This window comes from Mobula birostris, chromosome 14, assembly GCF_030028105.1.
Source record: "Mobula birostris isolate sMobBir1 chromosome 14, sMobBir1.hap1, whole genome shotgun sequence".
NCBI lineage: Eukaryota > Metazoa > Chordata > Chondrichthyes > Myliobatiformes > Myliobatidae > Mobula > Mobula birostris.
The window spans coordinates 99784016-99793673 of NC_092383.1; the positions used below are offsets into that span (position 1 = coordinate 99784016).

The window sequence follows — 9658 nt, forward strand, 5'->3', positions numbered from 1 at the left end:
GAATAAAGAAGATGAAGAACCTTACCAGGTACTTACCTTGCTCGAGCTTGATAAGCCAAATCCATTCCAGCACTGGCCCACTCTCAGAGTGGCCGCTCCGATTGCCCATGCCACTTTCTAATGAATCCCTTTTACTGATTGGGTGCTGTCCAACTCAGAAAAACTGCTGCAAAGTGCTGCTTTTTAATCTTCAGCCACGAGCCTAAGTGAAAACGTATCTTCTTGTCATGCTCCTGCTCTCTGATTGGACGTAACCTAACGCTCCACACCCCCTCCAGACACAGAGAACCAAGCACTATGAGTTTTGTATTATCACCTTCCATTTTAATTCACATTGTACAGAGGAGAAGCAACAGATCGAGACAAAAGGGGGCTTGGACATTGGAGGAAGCTCCTCCGGACCGGACCCCCCACCCCACCCCACGGCTGCCTGATTCCTGCGGTGGCTTGGCTCAGTATCCCGCACCAGGAGCACTGGTGGAGGGAGGGGCACGGTGGGCTCAGTACCCCTCAGCAGAGGGAGGGGGGGCTGGTCGAGGGAGGGGCACAGTGGTATCGATTGGTTTTGGCCTTACTCAGCTCCACTCCTCCTCGCCCTCTCACACCTCCACACTCTCCCCATCATCCTCTGCCACTTATTCACTCTTTGATTCATTTATTCACTGATTCACTCACTCCCTCTTTCTCCCCACTCTCTCTCTGCTTTACTCACCCATCTTCCACTCAGCTTCTCTGCTTCATGTATTCAGACTCGTTCATTTTCATTGCCTCTTTCACACCCTCTGCCTTATTCACCCTCTCCTGCTTTCCATTCACCTGCACTGGCTCAATCACTCTTTCACTCAATCACACTTGTTCTCACCGACACATCCACATTCACACCCAGGCACTCTCTCTCTTGGCTCATTCACTCTCGCTGACTGACTCACACGGTGACATTCATTCTGCACTCCTCGCTCTCACACTCACTACCCTCACTGAACGTCCCTTCTCTGCTCCCCAGTTGCTGCAGGGATTGGTTAGGGAGGAAGGAAGGGATGAAAACATCGCGAGATCTCCCAACCCTAGGCCGCTCCACTCCCCCCCCATCCCCTTCGCCATTACCCAGCTACTGCCCTCCAGTGCCCCCCTGCCAGGCAGAGGGGTGGGCGAGAGCACCCTGTCCACACAGGTCCCCCACAGAGGTGCCGTCCCATCCAGGGGCAGGGCCGCCAGGGAAGGCCCCCTGCAGGCAAAGCTCGAAATTGGAGACGCCCAGGCCGAAGCCGCCGATGTCAAAGCTAGCCAAGTGTCCCCGGCAGAGGGGACAGTGTGCGTCCTCGGGCTCGGCCGCACCCCCTCCCGTCCCCAGGCCTGCTGAGCCCCCCCCCTCCTCGCTGCCCGCCGGCGCCACGAACAGCTGGCGGCAGGTGGCGCACTGGACCGCCCGCTCCCCCTCATGCTGCGGCTGGTGGGCCAGCAGCTCGGCCCAGGAGCTGAAGCCTCGCTTGCACATGCCGCACTCAAAGAGGGCGGGTGGAGGGCGGGTGCCGAGGGTGGGGTCGGGCATGGCGGGTATGACCTCGGACACATGCTGCTGGGCACGGACTTCCTCCAGCTGCCGCTCGGCAGCCTCGGCCAGCTGCTGGGTGCGGGCGTCGGCCAGTCGCTGCTGGGCAGCCGCCGCCGCCACGGCCTCCGGATCGTGCACGTTCTGGTGTTTGCTGAGGCCGCCTGCGGTGTAGAAGCGGCGCTGGCACACGCCGCACTGGAAAGCGGGCTCGCCGGAGTGCTGGCGCTCATGCAGGCGTAGGCGGGCGGCGCTGGGGCAGCGCTGGGGGCAGAGACGGCACTGGAAGAGGCCGCTGGGCGAGGCAGCGTGGGTCAGCCTGTGCTTGGCCAGCACACTGGCTGTGTAGAAACCCTTGGAGCAGAGCTGACAGCGGAAGGGCTTCTCGCCGGTATGGGTGCGGCAGTGCACGCCCAGCTCACTGGAGGTGTAATAGCGTTTGGGGCAGTGGGTGCAGGCGAAGGGTTTGATGCCAGTGTGGGTGCGGCGGTGCTTGCTCAGGTCACCGGAGCGGTAGAACGACTTGCCGCAGAGCGGACAGCAGTAGGGACGCTCACCGGTGTGAGTGCGCCCGTGCACCCGGAGCTCGCTGGCCGTGTAGAAGCGCTTGGGGCACTGGGAGCAGGGGAAGGGGCGCTCGCCACTGTGGAAGCGGGCGTGGATCTTCAGCTCGCTGCCAGTGCAGAAGCGCTTGCCGCAGGACGGGCAGCCGTGGGGCCGCTCGGCGCCGTGGGTGCGCTGGTGCTTGACTAGGTCACCGGAACGGTAAAAGCGGCGGGGGCACTCGCCGCAGCAGAAGGGACGCTCGCCGCCGTGGGTCTGCTGGTGCCGTCGAAGGTCCCCAGAGGTGAAGAAGCGCTTGGCACACTCGCCGCAGGCGAAGGGGCGCTCGCCGCTGTGAAAGCGGCGGTGCCGGGTCAGGTTACTGCTGGAGTGGAAACGCTTGCCACAGAGCGGACACTCGAAGGGGCGCTCGCCGGTGTGGGTGCGCTGGTGCTCCAGCAGGTGCCCCAGCCGGCCAAAACGCTTGCCGCAGGCGGAGCAGGGGTGGGGCCGCTCGCCGGTGTGGGCCAGCTGGTGAGCCCGCAGTTCGCTGGAAGTGTAAAATCGCTTGGGGCACAGCTGGCAGGGATAGGGGCGGCGGCCGCTGTGGAAACGCTGGTGGGAGGAGAGCTCCGAGTAGGTGGGATAACAGCGGCCGCAGATGGCGCACTCAAAGGGACGGGGGGCCCCGTGTCGGGGCCGGTGCAGGGCCAGGTGGCTGAGGGTGGCGAAGGTCTTTCCGCAGACGGAGCACTCGAAGGGGCGCTCACCAGTGTGAGTGCGGAGGTGCCGCTCCAGGTGGGAGGGGCAGGCAAAACCCTTGCCGCACTCGGGGCATGGGAAGCGATTGGGCCGGCGTTGGCGTTTCACCCCCTCCTCCTCTTCCTCCACACCGGCGTGTGGGAGGGGCTCTGTGACTGCCCCATTGTGGCCCAGCAGGGGTGGAGAGAAGCCCTCCCGCACTCCCCCTGAATCAGGGGGCTCAGGAAGTCTGGGGGGAGAGTCGTCACCCCATCCCGCATCCTCGAAGGGGTCAGGTTCAGCCTCAGGTTCACGGTCGGGGTCGGGGTCAGAGCTGGCGTCAGGGTCAGTTTCAGGGTCAGCATCGGGGTTGGCTTCGAGGTCTGTTTCAAGGTCAGGGTGGGTGGAAAAGAGCTCGTCCCCCTCCTCCTCCTGCTTGGGGGTCCACACCAGCCCCTCCTCCTGTGTAGATGTCCTAGGGGTGGACGGCTCCTCCTCTGCTGTGATTTTGGCTGCTGCTGTTGCTGGCGACTTCGGGGACGTGATGAAAGAAGATGGCCGGGGATCCCCTGCCTCTTGCCCCACTGCAGGGGGAGAGGGGTCTCGATCGGCGTTGGGAGTCTGGGACAGCTGAGGACATGGTGGAGACGACATTGCTGTGCGGGGGTGGGAAGGGAGAGGAAGGGCAGCACAGAGTCAAAGATGGATTGGGGCAATAGGCACAGAGCTCCCCAGTCCTTCCCTCACTGCCCCTCCCCTCACCTCTCATCAACTTGCCTCATACCTCTTTCACTATTCCCTCGCCCTATCTTCATCAATGCCCTTCCCTCTCTATTACTCCCCTCCCTTACCCCCCCGCCACACTGCTCCATCACCCCCCCCCACTGCTCCTTCACCCCCCCCCACCCTCCTTACCGCAGTACAGTTTGGTGCTCCCTCACCATCCCTCCCAATGTCAAGACTATTGTTTATTGACTATATCTTCACATTCAATTCCAAAATTCCAAGCAAACTCAGCTCCAACCGCCGGATCCTAGGAGGTGATGCCCCCCCCCCTTTACTGCTGGACCCTTCACTTCACTGACTCACAAGCCGCAGTCAGTACCGATGGGCGGCAACACCTCTGCCACGATTATTCGAAACATAGCAGCCCCCTACTCCCCCTACACGCACGGCTGCATGGCTAGGTTCTGCTCTACTTCACCAATGACCCACGACACTGGGCCATATCTCAAAAAACAAGGAGACAGAGAGCTTAATGACCGGACAACATCATGTCATCAGAGCAAAAGAACTGGTCACTCATTTCAGTGGAGGGTGGGGGGAAGGTGAGCACATGCTCCTGAAAACATGTCCCACCGTGCTGAAGGATAACTTCCAAACTGCTGTGCTCGAACTTGAATGGACTTAAGACAGATACTTCATCTCACAATCTACCTTGCTATGACCCTGCATGTTATTGATTACCTGCACTGCACTCTCTCTGTGATAGCCGGGGGTTGTAGCGGGTATAAGCTCCAACAACCTATTAAATGCTCCCAATGGCGTGCAACTCAAGTAGCCTCTGACAACCAAGTCCAGATCCTGGCATTCCTGGGCAGCTTAGCTACTAAGCCCAGCAAAATCATTTCTACTGACTGGTGAAGGAGCAAAGGCGGGCCACTGGCGCCTTAAAACCAGTCATATCAGGCAGCCACGGTTGGCATCTCATCCAGGAGAAGGAAAACTCTGATCTCAAACTTCTGCTGATTGCATGGGGAAGGCTTTGGGAGTAAACCCCGAGGGAAAAATCCAGAGCTGGAATCTGTAAGTTCAACACTGACCGGCAGCTCCTACGATGCTGCTGGTGCCAAACGGTACCGGTCTTTGCTGTTCTTTTAGGTACATCAGATGCACGAAGAGAGGGAGCTTGCTACATGGGCAACAGCTTGCTCTCCATATCGTACTGCCCAGGTTTGTGTACCTAGACAGCCGGGATGCAATTTCCACGGTTAACCCTGGCCAATGGAGGTCTCAACATCATCATTCTTTCTGTAGCTATTACACTTCATTCTGCATTGTTGTTTTACCAAGTTCTACCTCAAAGCACCGTGTAACGATCTGATCTGTGTGAACAGTGTGCAAGGCAAGTTAAACACTGTGTCTCGGTACCAAAACGTCTGCCTCTCCCACAGATCGGTGGCCCCCAACATATCTCACACTCTCTGTTCCACTGCCTCTCTTTCACCCCTCCACAGTACAGACTCCCTTATCAACCTCCTTCGTGGTCAGTCCCCTCCTGCTCGCGCTCCCCACTCACCAATTCGACTCTCTAAACTAGAGTGTCCCAGTGTTGGTCAGTGGTGACAAAGCCAGCTTTCCTACTCCTTGGTCCAGAGGTCCTGAGGGAGAAGGGGATATTTCAGTTGAGTTTCAGTGATCACATTCTGTCAGTCTCCCTCTCTGCCACCCTTGCTGCAGAAGGAACAGAAGAGATTACCCCTGTGCTCCAGTCTCTCTCGTAATTAAATGTCCCTTCCCCCCTCTACTGCATCATCCCAACTCCCCAGCGTCGGAGTCACTCCCCTGCCCCTTCCTTCCCTCTTTCTCTATCCACATTCCCTCACTCCCATACCTCTCACACTCTTCTCCTCACCCCAACCCTGTTCTTCCTCTATCTCGCTACCTCTTCCTGTACCTCTCTTCCCTACCATCCCAATCTATCTCGTCACTGTGGGTCTGTCTCCCCCTCTCACCGTCACTCTGTGTCCCTCTCCCTCTCTCTCTCGTCACTCTGTGTCCGTCTCCCTCTCTCTCACCGTCACTCTGTCCATCTCCCTCTCTCTCACCGTCACTGTGTCTGTCTCTCCCTCTCTCTCACCGTCACTCTGTGTCCGTCTCCCTCTCTCTCACCGTCACTCTGTGTCCGTCTCCCTCTCTCTCACCGTCACTGTGTCCGTCTCTCCCTCTCTCTCTCATCACTCTGTGTCCGTCTCCCTCACTGTCACTCTGTGTCCGACTCCCTCTCTCTCACCGTCACTCTGTGTCCGTCTCCCTCTCTCTCACTGTCACTCTGTGTCCGTCTCCCTCTCTCACCGTCACTGTGTCCGTCTCCCTCTCTCTCACCGTCACTCTGTGTCCATCTCCCTCTCTCTCACCGTCACTCTGTGTCCGTCTCTCTCACGTCACTCTGTGTCCATCTCCCTCTCTCTCACCGTCACTCTGTGTCTTTCTCCCTCTCTCTCACCGTCACTCTGTGTCCGTCTCCCTCTCTCACTATCACTGTGTGTCCGTCTCCCTCTCTCTCACGTCAATCTGTGTCCGTCTCCCTCTCTCACCGTCACTCTGTGTCTGTTTCCCTCTCTCTCTCCGTCACTGTGTCTGTCTCCCTCTCTCACCGTCACTCTGTGTCCGTCTCCCTCTCTCGCTGTCACTCTGTGTCCATTTCCCTCTCTCTCTCGTCACTCTGTGTCAATCTCCGTCTCTCTCACCGTCACTCTGTGTCCGTCTCCCTCTCTCTCACTGTCACTCTGTGTCCGTCTCCCCCTCTCTCACCGTCACTCTGTGTCAATCTCCATCTCTCTCACCGTCACTGTGTCCGTCTCTCCCTCTCCCTCTCGTCACTGTGTCCGTCTCCGTCTCTCTCACCGTCACTCTGTGTCCGTCTCCCTCTCTCTCACCGTCACTCTGTGTCCGTCTCCCTGTCTCTCACCGTCACTGTGTCCGTCTCCCTCTCTCTCTCGTCACTCTGTGTCCGTCTCCCTCTCTCACCGTCACTGTGTCCGTCTCCGTCTCTCTCACCGTCACTCTGTGTCCGTCTCACTCTCTCTCACTGTCACTCTGTGTCCATCTCCCTCTCTCTCACCGTCACTGTGTCCGTCTCCCTTTCTCTCGTCACTCTGTGCCCGTCTCCCTCTCTCTCACCGTCATTCTGTGTCCGTCTCCCTCTCTCACCGTCACTGTGTCCGTCTCCCTCTCTCTCGTCACTCTGTGTCCGTCTCCCTCTCTCACCGTCATTCTGTGTCCGTCTCCCTCTCTCACCGTCACTGTGTCCGTCTCCCTCTCTCTCGTCACTCTGTGTCCGTCTCCCTCTCTCACCGTCACTCTGTGTCAATCTCCGTCTCTCACCGTCACTCTGTGTCCATCTCCGTCTCTCTCATTGTCACTCTGTGTCCGTCTCCCTCTCTCACCGTCACTCTGTGTCCGTCTCCCTCTCTCTCACCGTCACTCTGTGTACATCTCCCTCTGTCTCTCGTCACTGTGTCCGTCTCCCTCTCTCTCACCGTCACTCTGTGTCCGTCTCCCTCTCTCTCTCTCGTCACTGTGTCCATCTCCGTCTCTCTCACCGTCACTCTGTGTCCGTCTCCCTCTCTCTCTCGTCACTCTGTGTCTGTCTCCCTCTCTCACCGTCACTCTGTGTCCATCTCCCTGTCTCTCACCGTCACTGTGTCCGTCTCCCTCTCTCTCACCATCACTGTGTCCGTCTCTCCCTCTCTCTCGCGTCACTCTGTGTCCATCTCCCTCTCTCACCGTCACTCTGTGTCCATCTCCCTGTCTCACAGTCCCAATCACTTATCAACACTCCTCCCTGCCTGTCCCAATCTCAGTCTCTCTCTAAAATGTCTCTGTGTCCAAATCCCAATCTTTATCTACTCCCTTCCCATCCGTCTCCATCCCAATCTCTTTCCAACACCTATCTCTGACTGACCCAATCCCAATCTCTCACCAACACATCAGTTTCTCCCCGTCCCAATTTCTTCCCAGCACCTCTCTCCGTCCGCCTCACTGGAACATCTCCCCAATACCTCTGTCCAGCTGTCCCCATCCCAATCACTTCCCAACACTTCTCTATGTCTGTCCCCACCCCAATCTCTTCCCAACACCACTCTCCCACTGTCTCCATCTCAGTCTCTCCCTGTCAGACCCCATCCCAATCTCTCCCCAACACCCCATTATACCTGTCCCCATCTCAATCTCTTCCCAACACCTCCCTCCATCCATCACCATCCCAATCTATTCTCAACACCCCTCTCCGCCAGTCTCAATCTCTTCCCAACCCCTGTCTCCACTTGCTCCGATCTCAATCCTTCCCCGCCATGTCTCTCTGATTAAGCCCACCCCAATCCCTTCCCAACACTTCTCTCCATTTGTCCACATCCTAATCTCTCCCCACAACTTTCCTCCCTGGTTCACATCCCAATCTCTAAATAACATATCTCTCGGTCTGTCCCTATCCCAATCTCTTCCCAACACCACTCTCCGTCTGTCTTCATCTCAGTATCTCCCTAACACTTCTCTCCACCTGTTCCAATCCCACTTATCAACACCCCTCTCTGCCTGTCCCAATCTCAGTCTCTCTCTAAAACGTTTCTCTGCCTGTCCAAATCCCAATCTTTCCCCACTACTTTTCCCATCCATCCCCATCTCAATCTCTTCCCAACACGTCTTTCCACCTGTCCCCATTGCAATCACTCCCCAAAACCTTTCTCCACCTGACCCCATCCAAATCTCTCCCCAACACTTCTCTCTCTGACAGTCCCCATCCCAGTCACTCCTAATACCACTCTCCTTCTGTCCTGCCTGTTTCCATCCCAAACTCTCCCACAACACCTCTGTCTGTACCCATCCCTATCTTTCCCCCAACATGTCTCTCCGTCTGTTCAAATCCCAATCTTTCCCCAACACAACTCTCCTTTTGTCCCATCCAAATTTCTGCCCAACACCTCTCTCTGCCTGTTCCTATCTCAATCTCTCCACAACTGCTCAATCCATCTGTTCCCATCCCAATCACTCCCAACACTAGTCTCTGTCTGTCCACATCCCAATCTCTCTGGCTGTTCCCATCCCAATCACTCCCAACACTAGTCTCTGTCTGTCCACATCCCAATCTCTCTGGCTGTTCCTATCCCAATCACTCCCAACACCAGTCTCTGTCTGTCCCCATCCCAATCTCTCCCCAGCATCTCTTTCCAGCTGTTCCTATCTGAATCTTTCCACAACCGCTCAATCCATCTGTTCCCACCCCAATCATTTCCAACACCAGTCTCCACCTGTCCTCATCCCAATCTCTCCCAACACTTCTCTCTGCCTGTCCCAATCCCAATTAGATCCCATCACACCTCTCTACCTGTCCCAATCTCAGTCTTTCTCTAAAATGTCTCTTCGTCTGTCCAGATCCCAACCTTTCCCTGCCACCATCCTCATCCCAATCTCTTCCGAACACCTCTATCCATCTGCCTGATTTCAACATCTCCCCTAATCGTCTCTTCGACAATGCCCATCTGCATCACTCCCCAACACCTCTCTCTGTCTGTCTCTCAATCTCTCTCCTCCTTCACACCGCATTCCAATATCCCTTCCCAACGCCTCTTCACCTGTTCCCATTCCAATTTCTCCCCAACACATCCACCTGTCCGCATGCCAATCTCTCCCCAACATGTCTCTCCAGCTGTCCCCATCCCAGTCTATTCCCAATACCTGTTGGCATCCAAATCTCTCTCCTACAGCTCGATCTATCAGTTCCCATCCCAATCTCTTTCAACACATCTCTGCGCCTGTCTCATCCCATTCTCCATTAGCTCTCTCTGTTTCCATCCCATCACTACTCAACACCTCTCTCTACCTGTCCCCATCCCCATTTGTCCCCAAAACCTTTCTCCACCTGTCTGCATTCCAAGATCTCTCACTATCTCTCTGCATCCCAATCACTCCCCAATACCTCTCTCCAGCTGTCCCCATCCCAATCTCTTCACAACACCTCTCTCCAACTGTCCCCATCTCAATCTCTGTCTGACCTCATCCCAATCACTCTCCCCATCACCTCTCTTCCTGTCTGAATCGCAATCT

General features: G+C 56.6%; 1 protein-coding gene across 1 annotated transcript; it reads right to left on the reverse strand.

Annotated features, from left to right (window-relative positions):
• Positions 1–302: 302 nt before the first annotated feature.
• On the reverse strand, positions 303–5282 carry LOC140209591 (uncharacterized). Its single transcript, XM_072277865.1, has 2 exons — positions 5133–5282; positions 303–3489 (listed from the first exon to the last, which is right to left on the reverse strand). The coding sequence occupies exon 2, from the start codon at positions 3485–3487 to the stop codon at positions 1109–1111; it is 2379 nt and encodes a 792-aa protein (XP_072133966.1). The 5' UTR covers positions 3488–3489; positions 5133–5282; the 3' UTR covers positions 303–1108.
• Between the last annotated feature and the right edge of the window lie 4376 nt (positions 5283–9658).